This window comes from Pleurodeles waltl, chromosome 1_1, assembly GCF_031143425.1.
Source record: "Pleurodeles waltl isolate 20211129_DDA chromosome 1_1, aPleWal1.hap1.20221129, whole genome shotgun sequence".
Taxonomy (NCBI): Eukaryota; Metazoa; Chordata; class Amphibia; order Caudata; family Salamandridae; genus Pleurodeles; species Pleurodeles waltl.
Genome location: NC_090436.1, coordinates 506,548,447 through 506,570,391, shown reverse-complemented (window position 1 = coordinate 506,570,391; position 21,945 = coordinate 506,548,447). Strand labels below are relative to the sequence as shown.

The 21,945-nt window shown below is 47.0% G+C and overlaps 1 protein-coding gene across 1 annotated transcript in view; it reads right to left on the bottom strand.

Moving 5' to 3' along the window:
* ADGRV1 (adhesion G protein-coupled receptor V1) overlaps window positions 1-21,945 on the bottom strand; it is a 2,003,619-nt gene that overhangs the window by 742,918 nt on the left and 1,238,756 nt on the right. Inside the window, exon 78 of the mRNA XM_069225272.1 lies at window positions 19,026-19,433. Within this exon, the coding sequence (XP_069081373.1) occupies window positions 19,026-19,433 (408 nt within the window). The remainder of the gene's footprint in view (window positions 1-19,025; window positions 19,434-21,945) is intronic.

The window sequence follows — 21,945 nt, the reverse complement described above, 5'->3', positions numbered from 1 at the left end:
GCTGTCCTGACTGGTCAGTGACTCCTCCTTGTTTTTCTCATTATCTTCTCCGGCCTTGCCGCCAAAAGTGGGGCCTGGCCGGAGGGGGCGGGCAACTCCACTAGCTGGAGCGTCCTGCTGGGTTGGCACAAAGGAGGTGAGCCTTTGAGGCTCACCGCCAGGTGTGACAATTCCTGCCTGGGGGAGGTGTTAGCATCTCCACCCAGGGCAGGCTTTGTTACTGGCCTCAGAGTGACAAAGGCACTCTCCCCATGGGGCCAGCAACATGTCTCGGTTTGTGGCAGGCTGCTAAAACTAGTCAGCCTACACAGATAGTCGGTTAAGTTTCAGGGGGCACCTCTAAGGTGCCCTCTGGGGTGTATTTTACAATAAAATGTACACTGGCATCAGTGTGCATTTATTGTGCTGAGAAGTTTGATACCAAACTTCCCAGTTTTCAGTGTAGCCATTATGGTGCTGTGGAGTTCGTGTTTGACAAACTCCCAGACCATATACTCTTATGGCTACCCTGCACTTACAATGTCTAAGGTTTTGCTTAGACACTGTAGGGGCACAGTGCTCATGCACTGGTACCCTCACCTATGGTATAGTGCACCCTGCCTTAGGGCTGTAAGGCCTGCTAGAGGGGTGTCTTACCTATACTGCATAGGCAGTGAGAGGCTGGCATGGCACCCTGAGGGGAGTGCCATGTCGACTTACTCATTTTGTTCTCACTAGCACACACAGGCTTGTAAGCAGTGTGTCTGTGCTGAGTGAGGGGTCTCTAGGGTGGCATAAGACATGCTGCAGCCCTTAGAGACCTTCCTTGGTATCAGGGCCCTTGGTACTAGAAGTACCAGTTACAAGGGACTTATCTGAATGCCAGGGTGTGCCAATTGTGGATACAATGGTACATTTTAGGTGAAGGAACACTGGTGCTGGGGCCTGGTTAGCAGGGTCCCAGCACACTTCTCAGTCAAGTCAGCATCAGTATCAGGCAAAAAGTGGGGGGTAACTGCAACAGGGAGCCATTTCTTTACACAAGCCCCCCCCAGCCCACAGGCCAGGAGACTCAGCCCAAGCTGGGAGAGTCTTCCTAGTCTGTCAGGCGAGGAAGAGTAGGAGAAATAGGCTGGTTAGTTGCAGGGCCTACTCTGCCTTACATCCTTCTGTTCAGGTCATTCCCTTTGGGGAACTGACCCACTTCCACAGTGATAGGACCTAGTCTGAATTGCCTCTTGTCTGCTTCTTCAATGTCTCCACCCATTCTTTTTATTTTGGGTTTAGAGGTATCCACCTCTGCTAATCTTATCTTAGCCAGGGTCATCCCTAGCTTACCCAAAGAGGTTACCCAGAGCTGGAGTAACCCCACCATGACCAACAGGGTCAGGGGGCCTAACTTGCTATTTGGCATGGGGTCTGACCACCATGCCAAGGATAGTGCAGCCACAAAGGCTAACACCCAGCAGAGGCCACTGACAGCTGTCAGTGCCCAGAACCACACCTTTAGCTCTTCACCTAAAAGGGAAGGGGCTAAGTTACAGGCTTCTTTGGGTTCAGGTTGCCTGTCTGCTGTATTGGAGTGGGGGGTTACCACATCTTGTAGTAAACACCCTTCTTCCACTCTTTCTTCTGTTAGCTGAGGAGCCACCCACTCAGGTTTAACAGTTGCCTGACTAGCCAGGACTTCTTGTGGGTCAGGTTGGACTTTATCAGGGCCATTTTTGGAGTTCTCCCCTACTGGAGCAGAATCTCCTTGGCTTGCTGTCACCTTGGCTAAAGGTTGTCCACCCTTCCTACTCTGTTTTCTTTTCTTCTTCTTCTGGGGCCTGCTTGCATTTACTGCAGAGGCAGGACTTCCAGAATCCTTGGGAGAGGACTGGCCCTGGACCAGTTCTTCTCTTAGGCTCTGACTAACCTCTGGGTAGTCATTTCCAAGGAGACAATCAAGGGGGAGGTCTGTACTGACTACCACCCTTCTCCAGCTAAAAGTTCCACCCACTTCTATGGGCACAAGAGCCACAGGCCTATTAGTGACCCTGTCTGGGCTAACTCTTACTCTGGCCATCTCACCTGGGATGTACTGGTTTGAGAGCACCAGCCTGTCATGCACAATAGTGTGACTGGCACAAGTGTCTCTCAGGGCAGTGGCTGGGATTCCATTCACCTGTAGGTGGTGGAAGTGTCTACTTCCCTCTGGAATCTCCAACTCACCTGTTGGGCCCATTTTCCAGTTGAAAGCTATGAAGACCTCCTCATCTGAGGAGTCATCTCCAATGGCTACACTGGTTACCCCTGGAATCTTGTTCTGGGGTTTGTTTTTGGGACAAGAAGTGTCCTTGGTGTGGTGCCCAGACTGTTTACAGTTGTGGCACCATGCCTTAGTGGCATCCCAGTTCTTACCCTGGTACCCACCTTTGTTTTGGGTTGTGTCTTGGGGCCCACCCACCTGTTCTGGTTTTTGGGGGCCTACAGAGGACTCTTTTTCTTTATTTCTAGTGTCACCCACTTTCTCCTGGGGAGTTTTTGTAACCCCTTTCTTTTGGTCACCCCCAGTGGAAGTTTTGGTTACCCTAGTCTTGACCCAGTGGTCTGCCTTCTTTCCCAATTCTTGGGGAGAAATTGGACCTAGGTCTACCAGATACTGATGCAACTTTTCATTGAAGCAGTTACTTAAAATGTGTTCTTTCATAAACAAATTATAAAGCCCAACATAGTCACACACTTCATTTCCAGTTAACCAACCATCTAGTGTTTTTACTGAGTAGTCTACAAAGTCAACCCAGGTCTGGCTCGAGGATTTTTGAGCCCCCCTGAATCTAATTCTATACTCCTCAGTGGAGAATCCAAAGCCCTCAATCAGGGTACCCTTCATGAGGTCATAAGATTCTGCATCTTTTCCAGAGAGTGTGAGGAGTCTATCCCTACACTTTCCAGTGAACATTTCCCAAAGGAGAGCACCCCAGTGAGATCTGTTTACTTTTCTGGTTACACAAGCCCTCTCAAAAGCTGTGAACCATTTGGTGATGTCATCACCATCTTCATATTTTGTTACAATCCCTTTGGGGATTTTTAGGATGTCAGGAGAATCTCTGACCCTATTTAAGTTGCTGCCACCATCGATGGGACCTAGGCCCATCTCTTTTCTTTCCCTTTCTATGGCTAGGAGCTGCTTTTCCAAAGCCAATCTTTTGACCATCCTGGCTAACAGGGGGTCATCTTCACTGGAGTTATCCTCAGTGATTTCAGAGGTGTTGGTCTCTCCTGTGAGGGAACCAGCATCTCTGACTATTATTTTTGGAGTCAGGGTTTGAGGGACCCTGTTCTCCCTAGATAGGACTGGTAGGGGGGAATTTTCCTCCAAGTCACTATCCTCTTCCTCTGAGTTGCCACCCTCAGAGGGGTTGGCCTTTTCAAACTCTGCCAAAAGCTCCTGGAGCTGTATTTTGGTAGGTTTGGGGCCCATTGTTATTTTCTTTATTTTACAGAGTGACCTTAGCTCCCTCATCTTAAGATGGAGGTAAGGTGTGGTGTCGAGTTCCACCACAGTCACATCTGTGCTAGACATTTTGCTTCTAAAAGTTGGAATACTTTTTAAGAATCTACAACTGGTTCTAGAATCTAATTCAAACTTTTACAAACTTTTAAACTCTAAAAGAAATGCTAAACAGGATCTAACACAAGGCCCTAGCAGGTCTTTTAAGAATTTAGAAAACTTTTCAAATTGCAAAAATCAATTTCTAATGACAATTTTGGAATTTGTCGTGTGATCAGGTATTGGCTGAGTAGTCCAGCAAATGCAAAGTCTTGTACCCCACCGCTGATCCACCAATGTAGGAAGTTGGCTCTGTATGTGCTATTTCAAAGTAAGGAATAGCATGCACAGAGTCCAAGGGTTCCCCTTAGAGGTAAAATAGTGGTAAAAATAGATAATACTAATGCTCTATTTTGTGGTAGTGTGGTCGAGCAGTAGGCTTATCCAAGGAGTAGTGTTAAGCATTTGTTGTACATACACATAGACAATAAATGAGGTACACACACTCAGAGACAAATCCAGCCAATAGGTTTTTATATAGAAAAATATCTTTTCTTAGTTTATTTTAAGAACCACAGGTTCAAATTCTACATGTAATATCTCATTCGAAAGGTATTGCAGGTAAGTACTTTAGGAACTTCAAATCATCAAAATTGCATGTATACTTTTCAAGTTATTCACAAATAGCTGTTTTAAAAGTGGACACAGTGCAATTTTCACAGTTCCTGGGGGAGGTAAGTTTTTGTTAGTTTTACCAGGTAAGTAAGACACTTACAGGGTTCAGTTCTTGGTCCAAGGTAGCCCACCGTTGGGGGTTCAGAGCAACCCCGAAGTCACCACACCAGCAGCTCAGGGCCGGTCAGGTGCAGAGTTCAAAGTGGTGCCCAAAACACATAGGCTAGAATGGAGAGAAGGGGGTGCCCCGGTTCCGGTCTGCTTGCAGGTAAGTACCCGCGTCTTCGGAGGGCAGACCAGGGGGGTGTTGTAGGGCACCGGGGGGGACACAAGCCCACACAGAAATTTCACCCTCAGCAGCGCGGGGGCGGCCGGGTGCAGTGTAGAAACAAGCGTCGGGTTTGTAATGTTAGTCTATGAGAGATCTCGGGATCTCTTCAGCGCTGCAGGCAGGAAAGGGGGGGATTCCTCGGGGAAACCTCCACTTGGGCAAGGGAGAGGGACTCCTGGGGGTCACTTCTCCAGTGAAAGTCCGGTCCTTCAGGTCCTGGGGGCTGCGGGTGCAGGGTCTCTCCCAGGCGTCGGGACTTTAGGTTCAAAGAGTCGCGGTCAGGGGAAGCCTCGGGATTCCCTCTGCAGGCGGCGCTGTGGGGTCTCAGGGGGGACAGGTTTTTGTACTCACAGTCTTAGAGTAGTCCTGGGGTCCCTCCTGAGGTGTTGGATCGCCACCAGCCGAGTCGGGGTCGCCGGGTGCAGTGTTGCAAGTCTCACGCTTCTTGCGGGGAGCTTGCAGGGTTCTTTAAAGCTGCTGGAAACAAAGTTGCAGCTTTTCTTGGAGCAGGTCCGCTGTCCTCGGGAGTTTCTTGTCTTTTCGAAGCAGGGGCAGTCCTCAGAGGATGTCGAGGTCGCTGGTCCCTTTGGAAGGCGTCGCTGGAGCAGGATCTTTGAAAGGCAGGAGACAGGCCGGTGAGTTTCTGGAGCCAAGGCAGTTGTCGTCTTCTGGTCTTCCTCTGCAGGGGTTTTCAGCTAGGCAGTCCTTCTTCTTGTAGTTGCAGGAATCTAATTTTCTAGGGTTCAGGGTAGCCCTTAAATACTAAATTTAAGGGCGTGTTTAGGTCTGGGGGGTTAGTAGCCAATGGCTACTAGCCCTGAGGGTGGGTACACCCTCTTTGTGCCTCCTCCCAAGGGGAGGGGGTCACAATCCTAACCCTATTGGGGGAATCCTCCATCTGCAAGATGGAGGATTTCTAAAAGTTAGAGTCACTTCAGCTCAGGACACCTTAGGGGCTGTCCTGACTGGTCAGTGACTCCTCCTTGTTTTTCTCATTATCTTCTCCGGCCTTGCCGCCAAAAGTGGGGCCTGGCCGGAGGGGGCGGGCAACTCCACTAGCTGGAGCGTCCTGCTGGGTTGGCACAAAGGAGGTGAGCCTTTGAGGCTCACCGCCAGGTGTGACAATTCCTGCCTGGGGGAGGTGTTAGCATCTCCACCCAGGGCAGGCTTTGTTACTGGCCTCAGAGTGACAAAGGCACTCTCCCCATGGGGCCAGCAACATGTCTCGGTTTGTGGCAGGCTGCTAAAACTAGTCAGCCTACACAGATAGTCGGTTAAGTTTCAGGGGGCACCTCTAAGGTGCCCTCTGGGGTGTATTTTACAATAAAATGTACACTGGCATCAGTGTGCATTTATTGTGCTGAGAAGTTTGATACCAAACTTCCCAGTTTTCAGTGTAGCCATTATGGTGCTGTGGAGTTCGTGTTTGACAAACTCCCAGACCATATACTCTTATGGCTACCCTGCACTTACAATGTCTAAGGTTTTGCTTAGACACTGTAGGGGCACAGTGCTCATGCACTGGTACCCTCACCTATGGTATAGTGCACCCTGCCTTAGGGCTGTAAGGCCTGCTAGAGGGGTGTCTTACCTATACTGCATAGGCAGTGAGAGGCTGGCATGGCACCCTGAGGGGAGTGCCATGTCGACTTACTCATTTTGTTCTCACTAGCACACACAGGCTTGTAAGCAGTGTGTCTGTGCTGAGTGAGGGGTCTCTAGGGTGGCATAAGACATGCTGCAGCCCTTAGAGACCTTCCTTGGTATCAGGGCCCTTGGTACTAGAAGTACCAGTTACAAGGGACTTATCTGAATGCCAGGGTGTGCCAATTGTGGATACAATGGTACATTTTAGGTGAAGGAACACTGGTGCTGGGGCCTGGTTAGCAGGGTCCCAGCACACTTCTCAGTCAAGTCAGCATCAGTATCAGGCAAAAAGTGGGGGGTAACTGCAACAGGGAGCCATTTCTTTACAGTTGGCCATATGTGTAACAGGCAGGATTGTTTCTCTAATTCTATTTTCCTGTGTGTATTGCCTCTGGAGGTCAGCGCCCATCAAAAGAAGAATATATGGTGTGCCATCGCCAAGGAGGTGTGGACCCTGGGAGTACCCACTGTCGCAAAGGGTGGGAGGACATGAGATGCTGGGCACAGAAGACTGCGGAGGCCAAGCTGGGGATGGCCTCCCAATGTGGAATGGGTGCCCATCGAACCCTGACCCCCCTGATGGCCCGCATACTGGTGGTGGTCTATCCAGAGCTGGATGGGCACTTGAGGGCATCACAGCAGCCACAAGGGGGTGAGTACAGTGCCCATCATTACAACTTACGCATGGTAAGGGGGTATCCAGGTGGGGGATGTGGGTCAGTGGGTGCCCCTAGGTCAGGCCTGACATTGCAGCGTAGGTCTCCAGGTGGCTAGGGTTCAGGAGGGAAATTCTTGCAACCTGGCTCGTAGGCATTCACTACTGGTCAGGGTTGCGTGGGTCCCAGGTGTGCTGCATTTGGCTGTGTGTGCCTCTCCCCATGCCTTGCATGCTAACTATTCCTCTGGTACTGCTATGGCATATTGCGTAGGCCTGTTCCCTGTGTGTGAGGGTGCTGCGTACGCCAAATGTGGTGTTGGTGCAGCCAAAGTATTTCCTTTGTCTCTTCCCCCCCTTTTTGTTTTGTCATCCTGTCCTTATGTGCATTAGCATCATCTGGTGGAGGAGCAGAGGCACCGGCAATGGAGGGAGCTGCATCCCACAGGGCCCAGGAGGCAGAGTCCACCGATGATGAGGGCGCCAATGGGATGGAGGACCAGGGGAGCATCACAAAAGAGACTGCAGGGGACAGTTCTGACACAGATACCCCCTCCGATGGAAGCTCCCTTGTGGTGGTGGACACTTCTGTGACCACCCCATCTATAGGTACAGCCACCATCCTGTACCAGCACCGCCCTCCCAGCAGCCCCACATCGAGTTGCCCGTGCCCGCTCACCCAGGGGGGTGGGCATCTCCATTCGTCCCAGGCACCTCAGGCCCTGCCCCAGTTAGCCCTGCTGCCCTGAGTGAGGAGGCTATTGACCTCCTGAGATCCATCTCTGTAGGGCAGTCAACCATTGTGAATGCCATCCAGGGGCTGGCAGCCCAGATGCAACAATCTAATGCATTCCTGGCGGGCATTCACACTGGCTTGGTGGCCCAACAGAGATCGATTCAGGCTCTGGCCTCCTCTCTGATGGCAGCCATTGTCCCTGTTTCTACCCTCCCCCCCCCCAACTTCCAGTTCCCAGTCCCATTCTTCTCAACCCCAACCCATCCCCAGCACACAGGGAGACGAGCATGCACACAAGACAACACCCAAAAGTGTCACAGGCAAACACAAGCACCACACTTCATCCCACAGGTAATCACGCAAACACCATCCAGTTGCAGACACACCAACATCCACTATTTTCACTGTGTCCCCCTCCTCTTCCTCCTCCACCTACCACCCAGTTCCGTCCACACTCACACCTGCATGCACTACATCATCATCTACAACCAGCATCACCACACCAAGCAGAACACACACCTCACTGGCAGACACCTCCACAACAGCCATGAACACATTCCCTGTGTCCTCTACCACTTTTTCTGTCCCCCCTCCTAAAGTACACAAACGCAAGCACTCAGACACCCAACAGCCATCCAACTCACAACAGTATACAGCCGAGGCACCTGCACCCAAAAGCAGCAGACAGATACCTCCAACAAACGCTCCTTCATACACCACTCCCATTCCTTCTCTCTCTTCCCGCCCCAATGTCCCTAAAAAACTTCTCCTATCCACCATTGACCTCTTCCTCACCCTTCCCCCCCATCCAGCACATATGGCCAGGGTAGGAAGAACCCAGCCAAGCACCTCAGCCACACAGTACATGGGCTCATTCGTCACCACACCCACCTGTGGTGGAAAGGGATCCAGCCCACATGTCCTGATGGTGAAGGAGCCTGCACCAGGCAGCCTCAAGGGAAAGGAGCCTGCCCCAGCTGCCAGGAAGACCAAAGAGCCTGCACCAGCAGGCAAGAAGGGAAAGGAGCCTGCCCCTGCTGCCGCGAAAACCAAGAAGCCTGCACCAGCAGGCAGGAAGACCAAAGGGCCTGAGGCAGGAACTGTGACAGAACCCCCACCACCAACCATGGTTGTGCAGCCATCTGAGGTTGCAGGGGATGGGCAGGAGCCTCCACCCACCAGCACCACCACCACCACTGTGCACCAATCCGAGGTTGAAGTGGATGGGCAGGAGCCTCCCCCACCAGCAGCACCACCACCACTGTGCAACGTCACCCACGGCAGATGGTATGTAATTCTGCCTCAATGGGCTGCAGTGCGGCCTGCCCCTCCAAAGCCAGTGGTATAACACCCATCTGAGATACTGTGTCCCATCACTCCCCAGGATCAAGCACAGGGCACGTTGCCCCCCCCAGAACCAGTGGGTATGACATCTACTTGCCCATCACACCCCAGGATCAAGCACAGGGCACGTTGACCCCTCCAGAATCAGTGTGGGAGACACCCACTTGAGAGACTGTGGCCTTGCACTCCCCAGGATCAAGCACAGGGCATGTTGCTTCCTCCAGAACCAGTGGTCTTGTTACCTCTCCCGGCTAAGGTACCCCTGTCCCCTGTCCCCCTGAGGTGCCTGCCTATTTACCAACTGATGCCCCTGCAGTGTTCTCTCCCTGTTGAAGCAGGTGACACGTGTGGCCTTGGATTTTGGCCTGTGGCCATATGGCCTATGAACACTGGGCTGTGTCCCTTTTTCTGTACAGATGTATATATCTATTATCTTGCCTAACTTATTTTTCATACTGTGTTAATCTCATTACATTCACGTTTGCAAAATAGTTTTGTCCTTCTATTATTCAGCGGAGTGAGGGGGTGAAATTGTTTTTGTTATGCATCTGGTTGTGTGTATGGTATGTGTGTGTGGGGAGTTTGTGTTGTGCGTGTGTGAGTCACTCTCGTTTTCCTCCCACCCTCCCTTGTGTGCTAGGCGGCTGTACTCACCATCGTCGTCTTTGCCAACGTTGGTGTTCATGGTGGAGCAGAACGTAGAAGATCATGGGGAAGACATGCAGTTCAGGTTCCACGGCAGCGTGGTTGTTCCCTGTGTCTCCAATGGTGAGTCCTTTCCCTACTGAGATCTGTTTCTGCCAGGCTTTTAAAGTAGTTGGTACCGCCCCGGAAAAGGTGGCAGATTGCAGGGTATTAATATGGTGGGTGGAACATTGACTTCCGCCTGGCTGTAGGCGGCTACCACCGTGGTGCCTGTAGTTTCTGCCCTGGCGGTCAGCGTGGCACATTGGCTGTCTTTCGGAGATCTTTCTGCCATGGTCATAATTTGGCAGTAGTTACCGCCAGTCTGTTTGCGGTATTACCGCCACGTTATCAACGACCGCCAGTGTCGTAATGAGGGCCTAAATCTTTTTTTTGTGTCACTATTATTTCCTGGAACTTGGCTGGTATTAAACTAAAATTATTGGTCCTGAGTGGCTACTTTATATTGGGAAATTTGATATGTGTATGTTTCAGGAGACTTAGACTATATCTATGGGGCGCATTTATGGTGTTTCAACCCATGTGGAAGCTAAGCCACCTAGGAAGCATGGGCAAAGAAGTGGTGGGCTGCTTACTTTAATAAAGAATGATTTACATTGTAGTCATACACACTTGTAGATTGATTCTGAAGACCTGCAGGGGTTTTTGCTTAAGAGTCCGCCAGGATTACTATAGTTGCTGATTAACATTTATGTTAGACCGTTTGCTGAAGGTGTGGAATTTTCTGTTTTGAATCTCTTAGATTATATACTTGGATTGTATCAACAGAATTCCAAGGTAATAGTGGGGGGTGACTTTAACATCTTTTGTAAGCCATCACTATACACTAGCGAGTTTACTGAGGTTGAAGATGAACAGTGGAACATTTCCCAGTTAGAGGGAAAAATAAAAATATAATAGTACACGTTTAGCCCTGCAGTTGACCTCTGTAGTTGTGGGCCAGAACACAAGAGCCTGCAATGACTGGATCTACTCAGACTCTCCCAGGACGCCCACTTTTAAACGTGGCTTTTACACAAACATAATTATGTTCTTTTAGATGTTAGGTTAGAGTTGATATTTGTCTAGATAGTGACCACAACTCTCTGCTTCTGTTTCTTTCTGGTGATGCCCTAAGCGGGACTAAACCTATTAGATCTATGCCTGTCCCTGAGCCATTATTAGCTAGTAACAATAGGAGGGTTGCCTGGCCACATGTCATGTCTAATCGAAAACTACATGCTGAGATATACTATTTGTATGTGAGCATCTTAGCTGAGTTTGAAAATGTTTCCTGTACAGCCATTCCAATACCTAAATCATTCTTTCCTCTGCTGCAAGGTATCTTTCATAAAGAAATCAGTCCCGAAAAATCTAACCCTGCTAAGGAGGTTAAATGGTTGACTTGGATTGGAAGTAGCTAAAGTACGATTGAGAGCGGCGGCTAAAAGTTGCTCACAGACAGAGACAACTGAAGCCAGGAGGAATTATAAACTTGCCCTTAAAAAGGCAAAGGAAACCTGGAATGATACAATCTGACAGGACATGACTCTCGCTGTTAAACTGAAGGACAACATATCCTTTTTGTGATAAGTGTCGCATGAAGTAATGATAGATCCAGATCATTTCATCTTCATATTCAACCGGAGCGCTGGGTAAATCACTTCTGTAAATTATATTCTCAAGAAGAGTCCGATTTTGCAAATAGTCTATCCCTTGGCCCTGGGTTGCCATTGCTAAGCAATGACAGGGCAGTAAGGGATGCAGAGGTAACTGAACCAGTGTTCTTTACTCTAGAGGATACCATAAATGCAATTTCCCTTCTCAAGCCTGAAAAGGCTACAGACCCTGATAAAATACTGGACAACCTCTGTAAAACCCTATAAAACCGAACCCCTAATTTGGGAAAGTTATGTCAGTCTTGTTTCCAATACAATATCAGCGGGGGTAGATACTAGATTCCTGGAGGGGAGATGAGGTCATCCTGGTTTATAAAAAAGGTAATCCTTGCACACCTGCCAACTATAGACCTATCAGCCTTATTGATAATCTGCAGAAAATCTTTGCCATGCAAGTCCTTGATAAACATTTACTAAGGGCTGAGGAAAGGCAAGTTCTGTCTCCACTTTAAATGGGCTTTCAATGTAATACCAGCACCCAGATCAGGTCTTTCGGCTAGCTACTCCTTAGTGGAAATATGTATTGCTATTGAAGCAAAAGCTGTATGTGGCTTTTGTCGATCTTAGGGCAACCTTCGATCTTGTTCCAAGTGAAAACCAGTGGAGAGGTCTGTTAAAAATGAGTGTTCGCGAAAACCTGGTCATTTTAATAGCTTAGCTGCATACTAAGAACTATGCCCAGGTCCGGTGAGATAGTAAGGGGGAACTTCTGGACCCCTTGTTTGCCCTTCATATCAATGATACAGTACAGGTAGTTCTGGAGTGCCAGAATGATTCGCCTGCATTAAATAACAAGACGATCCGCATTCTGCTCTTCTCAGATGGCTTTCTTTTAATATCCAAAACACCAATGGATTGCAGGTCTTAGTTAATAACTTTATGGGTTTTTGCAAATCAAGAGGCCTGGAACTAAATGCAGCAAAAACAAAACATATGGTGTTTGGTTTGAGGTGCATGAAAAATTATAGTGTGAAAGCCAGGGAAGAATTTCTGGAGAGAGCTAATTGTATTGACAATTTGAGGGGACAGAGTCTCAGATAAGCTTAGGTGAGATTCCCAACTCAATAAGAGTGCACTTCTTATTCAACATGGATCCCAGGCTCTTCTGCAGCTACACAAGACACCTCTCTCTCACTGGCTGTCCCCAGCCCTAGAAATATACTGTGTGAAAGTCCACAGCACTGGACTGGCCGAGGTTTGGGGGTTTGCAGATAGTTGTGAAATAGCTACTGCTGAAAATTGCTTTCAGAAGCAGCTCCTTACATGTCCAACTAGTACCCCCTTAACACCACGTTTTTTATGATTTGGGCACTAAGCAGTTCTCAAGTTTGGTTGCATCAAAACCTTTGAGGCATTGGGTCCATCCTAGAGTCAGACCTGAATTACAGGAATATGGGGACTCTTTGAAGAAACTGGCTAATATGCTCAATACTCTTCGGGTACCTAGGCTTAAATATTTTCTCAACTGATTTCAGAAACTTTGTCTACAACGACTAAGGGATGAGCCTACTACCATCGGTAAAGCTGATGTTGATATTGTGAAATCTCAGTACTGGATTTTCGTTCATGAGCAAGTTCTTACTTGCAGAACAAAAGGGCAATTAACTAGCCAATTTCTAGAATTCAAAACCTATCCGTCCTTTGAGTCCTACCTGGACAATACTTCTGGTAGGAAGCATGATTCAAACTCAGTTTTTGATCTTTGTTCAGCTAGTGGGGATGATCCGGAGACAGAAGAGCATATTCAGTTTTTTTTTTGTCCGGTATATGTAAGCCATAGACGGAAATGGATCTGTCCCTTTGCATAAATCTTGGAATAACTTGGTATCTTGTGGCTTACAAGACCCTGAAAATGAATACTTCAGAATTGATTGTGTTTGTGGTCAGTTGCTATTTGATGAAATTTTGGCATCAGCGTGAATTTTTACAGACTGCCACAGTTTTGAATATATGATATTTGCATTTCAGGTTAGTTACCAAGGATTATTATGCAATGGCCCATTTGAATTGTAATTTGAGACTATTTTTTTAACTCTTAAATGTGATTGTATAATTCTCATAAATGTGATTGTATATTTCTTATATAGATGCACTTTATGGATGGCTAACTTCTGTACTTAGCACTGCTAAATTTTTATACCAATAGTAGGGAATATTAATGTAATTTAACAAGATGACGTTTATCTTTTTCAGATAGAAATGCTATCTGGCTGTAAGTGCAATGATGCAAAAAATGGTTTTATTATTTTTTTGTTATGTGATTCAAATTTCTTTATTGGTTTTTAGAAACCGATTCTTCTTCTTAAGAAAAGATGAACAGCCCGACACTGGGGGTATCACCAATTGTAGAAGCCAAGAAGCAGAAACACCCCAGGGAAGTTTGCATTTGTGTGGACATGAAGCTCCCTAATCTCAAAATCAAGCGAAAATGCCATCTAACCCTGATGACAATCTGGGAAAGCTCAACGGAGCAAAGTGGTTCTCAAATATCAACCTCCGCTTAGGATACCACTAGTTGCCACTTCACTCCAACTCCAGGTATATAACAACATTTTCAAACCAAGTCGGTTTAAGAAAATTTAATTGCCTCAACTTTGGAATATCCAACGCAGCCGAAGTCTTCCATAACATCATCCCAAGAAATGCTCAGTGGCTTACCAGGAGTCATCAATATCAGTGACAACATTCCTGATCTTGGCCAAATCCATGAGGGAGTCTCATGAACACCTGCAGGGAGTCCTCCAAAGAACCTCAGACTCCAGATTGTCCCTCCACCAAGAAAAGTGCAAATTCCTGAAACAAAAAATCAATTTTTTCAGATATCCCTTTTCAGCCGACAGAGTAGGACCAGACCCAGAGAAAGTGTGCAATGTACAAGAGGCCCCTGCACCCACTAGCGTGTTCGAAGTCTGAAGTTTCCTTGGTATGGTAAATGATTGTGAGCGATTCATACCCGACATCACTGGTCTTAATCAACCACTCCAGGACCTCATGAAGGCCAACACCCCCTTGACATGACGGAATACACAAGAAGAGGCATTCCAGCAGACCAAGTAAGCCCTTTCAGCTGACACTACCCTTTCATACTTCGACCCCCTGAAAATGACAACTATTGCAGTTAATGCAAGGCCCAAAGGACTAGCCTTACGCAACAACAGCCACAGAGTGAAAGGGCTCCCCTGGAGTATGCCAGCAGATCACTCACAGAAACAGAACAGAGGTACCCTCAAATCGAGAAGGAGGCCATTGTTACACATTGGGGCTGCAGGCACTGCCACTTATACGTCTATTGACACCTGTTTTTTGTCAGAACCGACCACAATCCCCTAGTACCCCTTTTTCAAGGTTTCGTATCCAAGCCATCACCCTGCATCAAGAAGTGTATGCTTTAGCTATAAGAGTACAATTGCAAAGTGGAATATTTGCCAGGTGCAAACAACCCAGTGGACTACCTCTCCTGACACTCTGAGCCGCTACTCAAAAGAAAGCTGAAGAAGCGGAAGAGACTGAGGAATACGTCTGCTATATTGCTGAGAGATCCACACCACTCCCATTGTCTTTTGACACCATATTGCCTGCTACTGAAGCGTACGAGTGCCTACAACTGGTCATTGCAGCAATTCAATCAGGCAGATGGCACACGCTGAAGGCACACATATCCTAAAGACCCTAGAGGCAAAAAAAAACTCTAAAATTCCGTTAAATGTTAACCACAAACTCGCTACAGGTTCAAAAGAGTGTGTACCAAGAGGACCCTGCCTAATAATACCCCACAGCCTAATTGAACTCAGAACTAAAGCCTGGTTCTCCCACATGGACGAAATGGACGAGGCAGCAGTAAGATCCTGCCAGTGGTGTCAGGTGTCAGGATCCTCTGAAGCACCAGCCCCAGTACTCACCAAACCAGGTCCCCAACAGCCCTGGGGGTGTGTCAGCCTGCGCTTTGGTAATCTCCTGGATGGGTGCTACACCCTAGCCCTGATAGACGGTTACAGCAACTATCCTGAAGTTGAACTTGTGGGTTTCCACGCAGCGTCAGATGTCATCACACAGATGGAGAAAATGATAGCCACACATGATTTGATGAAAAAGTTAAAAATAGATAATGGAATCCTTTTCAAAGCAAAGAATTTGCTCACTGTCTCTGATCATGGAGTATCAAACACAGAAAGATAATGCCCTGCTGAACACAAGCCAATGGAGAAGTAGAACTTTTCATACGTTCACTGAACAAGGTGATCCACATGGCTTATGCTGACCTACAACCCATGGAAAAGGCTAAACATGGATTCCTTCAAGAGTATCGACAAACCCACATTCTACCACAGGCCAAGCACCAGACATGCCAGCATGTGACAATTGGTCACTGACATTATTCCGCTCCACCCTAGGTGGAAACTCAGCACCTCTGCCAATGATTAAGTTTTTCTCAGCAGGAGAAAGACCAACAATCGAGTCAGCACCAGTCGAAGAGCTCGGTCTTTAAACATCAATCAATAATTGTATTTGTAAAGCGCAGGCTATCAGCTTAGGGGTATCGAGGCACCTATGGCTGTCGCTGTGCGGCTGTGCTACTCCTCGAATAGCCATGTCTTGAGTTTTTCTGACTTCGATGAGGGTGTGCGTGGTGCTAGTGAGGCTAGGAAGTAGTTGACTAGTGAGTCGCAGAGGGCCTGAGTGGGTTGGATTGTGTTTTCAGAGGCTGCTGGGCAGTACAACTCTTTGACGATCCTGAAGAGCTCCTTTGGGCAGTTGGTGCTTTCCTTGATGAGGCTGAGTAGGACGATCTTTTTTGCTTCTTTGAGGTGGCGAATACAATGATATTTGTTCAGCACATCTTTGAAGGTGGTCCGGGCTGTGGGGTCCCTGCTAAAATGCCACCATCCTTTCAGACTTTTGCATTCTCTTGAGTGTGTGTAGTTTGGGGGTGAACCATCTTGCGGGACTGCTGGATCATTTGGGGGCAGAACTCTTTATGGGGGCAATTTTGTTTGCACATTTAATGATCCATTTACAGGCCAGTGGTACATTGGGTCCCTGTGACTTTTCTCCATCTGCAGAGTGGCAGAGGTGGGGGTGCGTTGGGTGGCTCCGGTCTGCTGCTTATGGCTAAATGTACCAGGTGGTGGCTGGTCCATGTAATCTCCGTATTGTGACTGAATTTGATGTTTTCGCTGATATCCCGGAAGCAAGTTCTGAGTACCCTTCAAATGTCACCCCTGGGTTGTTGTCAGTTGACGGGGCACCATGGTCATCACTCATCAATGGGATGAAGAGAGCACCCATAAATTATCAGTAAGAGAGCCCAGGGAGTGATCAAAGAGCAAGCCATATCCCCCACACGTTCCCCCGAGGAACCAGCGACTGATGCCTGGGTGACTTCCTCACTCCTTGAGACGATCCGGCAAGGGGCTCTGACAGTCCAGAGGAGTCAAGGCCAAGTCCAAGTGCTAAAGATAGGCGCGCTGAAGACACCTCAGTGGCGACATCAGCTCCCCCAATGTAATCCGGCCGAAGTGTCTATCTGAGATACCATCTAAGAGACAATCCAGAGAGTTCCACCCGCTTGAAGAATTTTCTGTTGTGAGGCCCCCAGGAAATAGTAAGCTGTTTTTAGCAGACGGACATGCTGTCTATTACCTGGTAACATGCTTGCCATATATATATGGTGTTTGCTGCCATGCTTACAAAGAATCTGTTTTATTTATTTCTTTGCTTACTTATTTTCATTGAAATTGGGGAGGGGGTTGTGCATGAGGTTGTAATGTTGCACAACCCAATACACACCTTGTGGGCAGTCTAGTTGTCCTCGCCCACCTGTGTGCAGTTTTGGTCTATTCCAGTGCGCTGGGCGCACTACCAATAAAATCACATGGGCGTGGCAGTTTGGTTAGTCACATGTCTGCACAGACTCGCAACTACACGTCTGAGTGTTCTGTGGTCCTCCCGCATTTGCTGGCCTATTGCCCAAGGCCCAACACCACAGAGGTGAGCAGTGCCCATTTCGTAACTGGAGAGACCTTTGTGTTGTAAATTATGGGAGCACTGGGAGTTTAGTATTTGGAGAGTGATGGTCCCTGTGCAGCAGAGGAGCACTCCATGGTGCACAACACTGCAACCTAGGACTGCATGCATTAGAGAGATATACAGCAGTTGTACAATGTGGTATGCAGCAGGGCCATAAAGAAAGAAAGAAAGAAAGAAAGAAAGAAAGAAAGAAAGGAAGAAAGAAAGAAAGAAAGAACGAGAGAAGGGTTCTAAGGACAGAGCACAGGCAGGAGACAGGAACTGATAAAGCTGGAATGTGCCCTGTGCTCTCATCTGGTAGAAAGCTCCTGCGATCACATCAGGCTCCACAAACAAAGGCTTAAGTAATAATAACGTAAAAACAAAAAACATTGGTACTGTGTGGAACTACTTGGAGAAAGGACTAAATACAGTGACTCAAAGTTAAATCAGCCAGTGACTGAAGTAGGCTGACCCATTACCCCATGCTTTATGCTTTAGTGGGTTCAAGCGAAATGTGAATGACACAAAAAAGAGCAATCTATGAATAGAGCCTGCTGAAAACCCCTTTAGGTATATTGCACATATAGTTTTAGTAAAATTAAAAGGTCTTGGCTAACGCCTGACCTGAATATTAGGAGTAGATATGCTACACTGCTCTGATGTGAGAACTTAAGAACAAGGCTTCAGAGGTTTCAGAAATATACTTACTTGATTTTTTTCAGTCCTGATCACATTTGAAGATTGACACTATTTTTAAAAAGACCTGATGTGTACAGACAGCCATGGGCATAGACAGCACACTGTCACAATGATGTACACGCACAACTCACGTATGGGTACGTACGCACATCTACACAGCTTTCAAGTGGCAACATGATATATGACATGCCTTCAGTTGCCCCTGGGTTGATGCCCAACATCAGATTTTCCAGACTATAGCCATAACGTTAAAGTCAAAATTACAAGTCCCCGACCATAAAGGTCTGTGACTTAAAACTCACAACTTGGCCAATATGGCATACATTACATTGGCCACCACGCAGCTGTAGAATGGAAGGACAGAAAATAAATGTACAGGCATGTCCACTTTAGAATGATAACTACTAAACTGGACTTGTTAAAGTAAGTGGCCACTACTTTCGCGCCCCTCTGCATTCTGTCAAAGAATGCATATATCTTAACAACCTTGAATATGACCATTAAGTCATTTTCGAGTTCCATGATTCAAAGAAGGGATGGGCTAATTGGTATAATTTTGTCTAGGGTAGCATGCACTATGGATTTTAGGTGTGCAGGGAGAGGACGAAGGTCTCGGCAAAATTGGGAATTTCACAACACGTTTTTTTATTAAAGGATCCTAAATTGTTATCGCCACTGACAGCAGATGCTGCACAACAGCAACAAAGGCATTATTATTCAAAAAACCCTCTTACTATACCATAGGCTATGAGCATTCATTAAGTCAAACCTAGAAATAGCCTTTTAATATAGATTCAAAGTCACATCAATTATTACATTTTAACATTCAAAGGCAATCATTTTACAGCTGGCTCTCATATTTATTCACATGTTTTGGACTAATAAAACGAAAGACTTCCCCGTTGTTGACCTGTCATTTTAGGCAAGCTGTTTAGGCATTTGTGTGGAAAAACATAAAAATGAAATACAACTATTTAAAGCTCAAAATGACCATACAGATACATTACTCAACTTCCTAGGAAGGCAGTGGGGTTTTTGGTTTACTAACTTACCTTATCCATGATATTAATCAGAGCACTGAGCTGTTCTTCGGTTTTTTCAGTGGCCACTTTGGTTACTACATTTTCAAGAACCCTGTTCAAAATGTCTTCATCCAGGGGTTGGTACAGTTGGTCAATTAAGCCCCAGACTGCCTGGGATGCAGTGTCAGAGACGATGGTTATGTTGGCAATCCGGTAAAGGTAATCGATTTTGGCACCTCCAGTAGGATCAGTAAGTATAACCTGAAGACGTTTGGGAAATGGATTTAGAGAGGCCGTGTCCGGAGTGAGCCTGACATCGAGAGCAACATTCGTTTGACCAGGTTCAAAGATCAATATTCCCTCCGATTTGACAAAATCCTTGCCTGCTATGGCCGGTGACATTAAGGTGCGCCCAACAGTTTCAGCTTTTTTCAGTTCCTACAAAACAATAACAATTTGATAAAGCCACTCAGTACAGGTGCGTGGTTTCACCTACAGCTTATAAACCCAAATTCATTTATCTCCAAAACATGTAAATGACAGTGATGTACAAAGCTGTAGACAGTTTTTCTGAGATCTCTCTGCCTTACAAGCATCACCATTATAATTCCACACACATTATACTATGATGAACATCTACCACTTCGGCCCAGGGACGGGGGTAGGAGAGGGGGTTGGGGAGCAGAGGTCAGCCAACTATGGTGGATGGCTTACTGTTACAGGGCATGACACACAGACATCTGACCTGTGAAAACGTGTTTCATGACAACATGCTCAAATTTCAGTGCAGTACATGATTAGCCAAAATTAACCTCGCCATCCATGAAAAATTCATATTTCCAGCATATTGGTTCCATATGTGAGTAAATACAAATGAGGCACTTTCTAGTGGGATGGCTGATTTACCTGTCTGCATCACGGATGTTGACAAACAAATATATGTGAACACCTAATGAAGACTGAAAAGCGGTAGGTGGCTTAGGCATATGGGCCCTGATTTATACTTTTTGGTGCACAACTGTACCAACGCAGTTTTGCACCAAAAAGTTTAGCACTGGCTTGTACAATTACTGAGCACCAGCCGGGCACCAAATTTATGGAATGGAGCAAGCCGGTGCAAAGTGTAGGCTAGCGTAAAAAAAAAAAAAAAAAAAATGACGTTAGCCAGAAGGGGCTGGCGGTATGGAAGAAGCAGGTTTTGCACCAAAAAAGTACGCTAGGCAGGTTAGAGTAAAAAAAAAAAAGACTCTAACCAGCATAGTGTCATTTTCTGATGCAAAACCATCCATACCACATGACTCCTGTCTTAGAAAAGACAGGAGTCATGCCCACCACCCCAATGGCCAGCACAGGGGACCAGGGTCCCCTGGGCATGCCCACTGCACCCAGTGCCATATAGGGGAGCCCAGTTCAAGGCCCCCAATGGCACTTTAAAAAAACCATAAAAAATACATACCTATACTTACCTGGGATGGGGTCCCCCATCCTCTGCTGTCCCTCTAGTGTGGGTGGTGGTGTCCCTGGGGAGGGCACCTGTGGGCTCATTCCATGGTGCTCCACCATGGAAATAGGCCCACAGGTCCCCTAACGCCTGCCCTGACCAAGGTGTTAAATAATGGTGCAAAGCAAGCTTTGCACCATTATATGACCCCTCCTACAACCCCGTGCATAATTTTAGCACGGGGGATAAATATGGCGCTAAGGCCATAGGGTACTTTTTTGCACGGGAATGCCTACTTTGCATCTCATTGACGCAAAGTAGGTTTCCACGTCCAAAAAATTACTTTAACTCCATAAATGTGGCGCTAGACGGGTCTAGCGCCAAAATATAAATATGGAGTTAGTTTTGCACCAAATTTGTGTAAAAAAAATTACGTAAATTCTGTGCAAAACAAGTATAAATATGCCCCATGGGGTCAAATGAGATAAGATACAAACGTGGATGCTAAAGTGAGCAGAGCCAGTGAGGTGACAGCATAATCAACATCGCTCTGAATGGATAGTTAAAGGCAGATCGGAGCCAAGCACACACAGGGATCATTGCGAGGTGTGGCCTAAACTCATATTCCCACATCTGGAAGTATTGGATCAGCAGTTATGGAAACGGGAGAACTTGCACATTCGGAGTATGCCCCTGAGAAATGAGGAATAAAACAAGGATTGACTCCTCCACTGAGTCTGGCATGTTATCACTCATTCTTATGCCACTTTCCTCCAACCGCATTTCCCCTGCTTCAGCATGTGAAATATGTGGGTGAAAAGCTTGGGTGTCGTAGTGTTTCAGAAAATCTCGTAATTGTTGATTCTGCTGGTAGCTCTCATTAGCGCCCGAATCGGGAGTTACAAGCCACCTATAACCACTGCCAATCTGTAAAACCAGGCGGACAAGGGGAAATTAACACAACCACCATACATGGACGTCAATTCAATAAAATGCCAGGAGTATTAGAAGTGAAATTGACCTCCACTTTCACTCACAGACACATGCTTACACATACACACACTCTGTCACATAAACACACTCTCACCCGCAAGCACGCACACAACATACATTTAGAAGCATTTCCACTTAGCTGCCATGGAAGGGCATTTTCACATTTTTATTACACTAATAGCGAATAATATTTTATTATTCACTATAAGTGTAATACAAAATTGCCAGAAAACAAAGAGAGCGAAGCTCCATCTGAGGTACATAAGGATGAGCTGCCTTCCGTTCCTGGCACTGAATTTGCCACCTCTGAAGCAAAGGGTCGCAAAGGCAGTGCCAGGGGTCCCAAAAGGCAAGCCAGTGATCGCAGCTGCGACCCCTGGCGATACAGGATAGACAGTTTTAAATCACGCGGGCTCCAGGTTGCACAGCTGCATGACTGCACAAGGGTGTCATTATGCAAGACAAATCTAGTTAACATACTTGATTTGGTGATGGTGGTGACCTTAAAGTAAATCG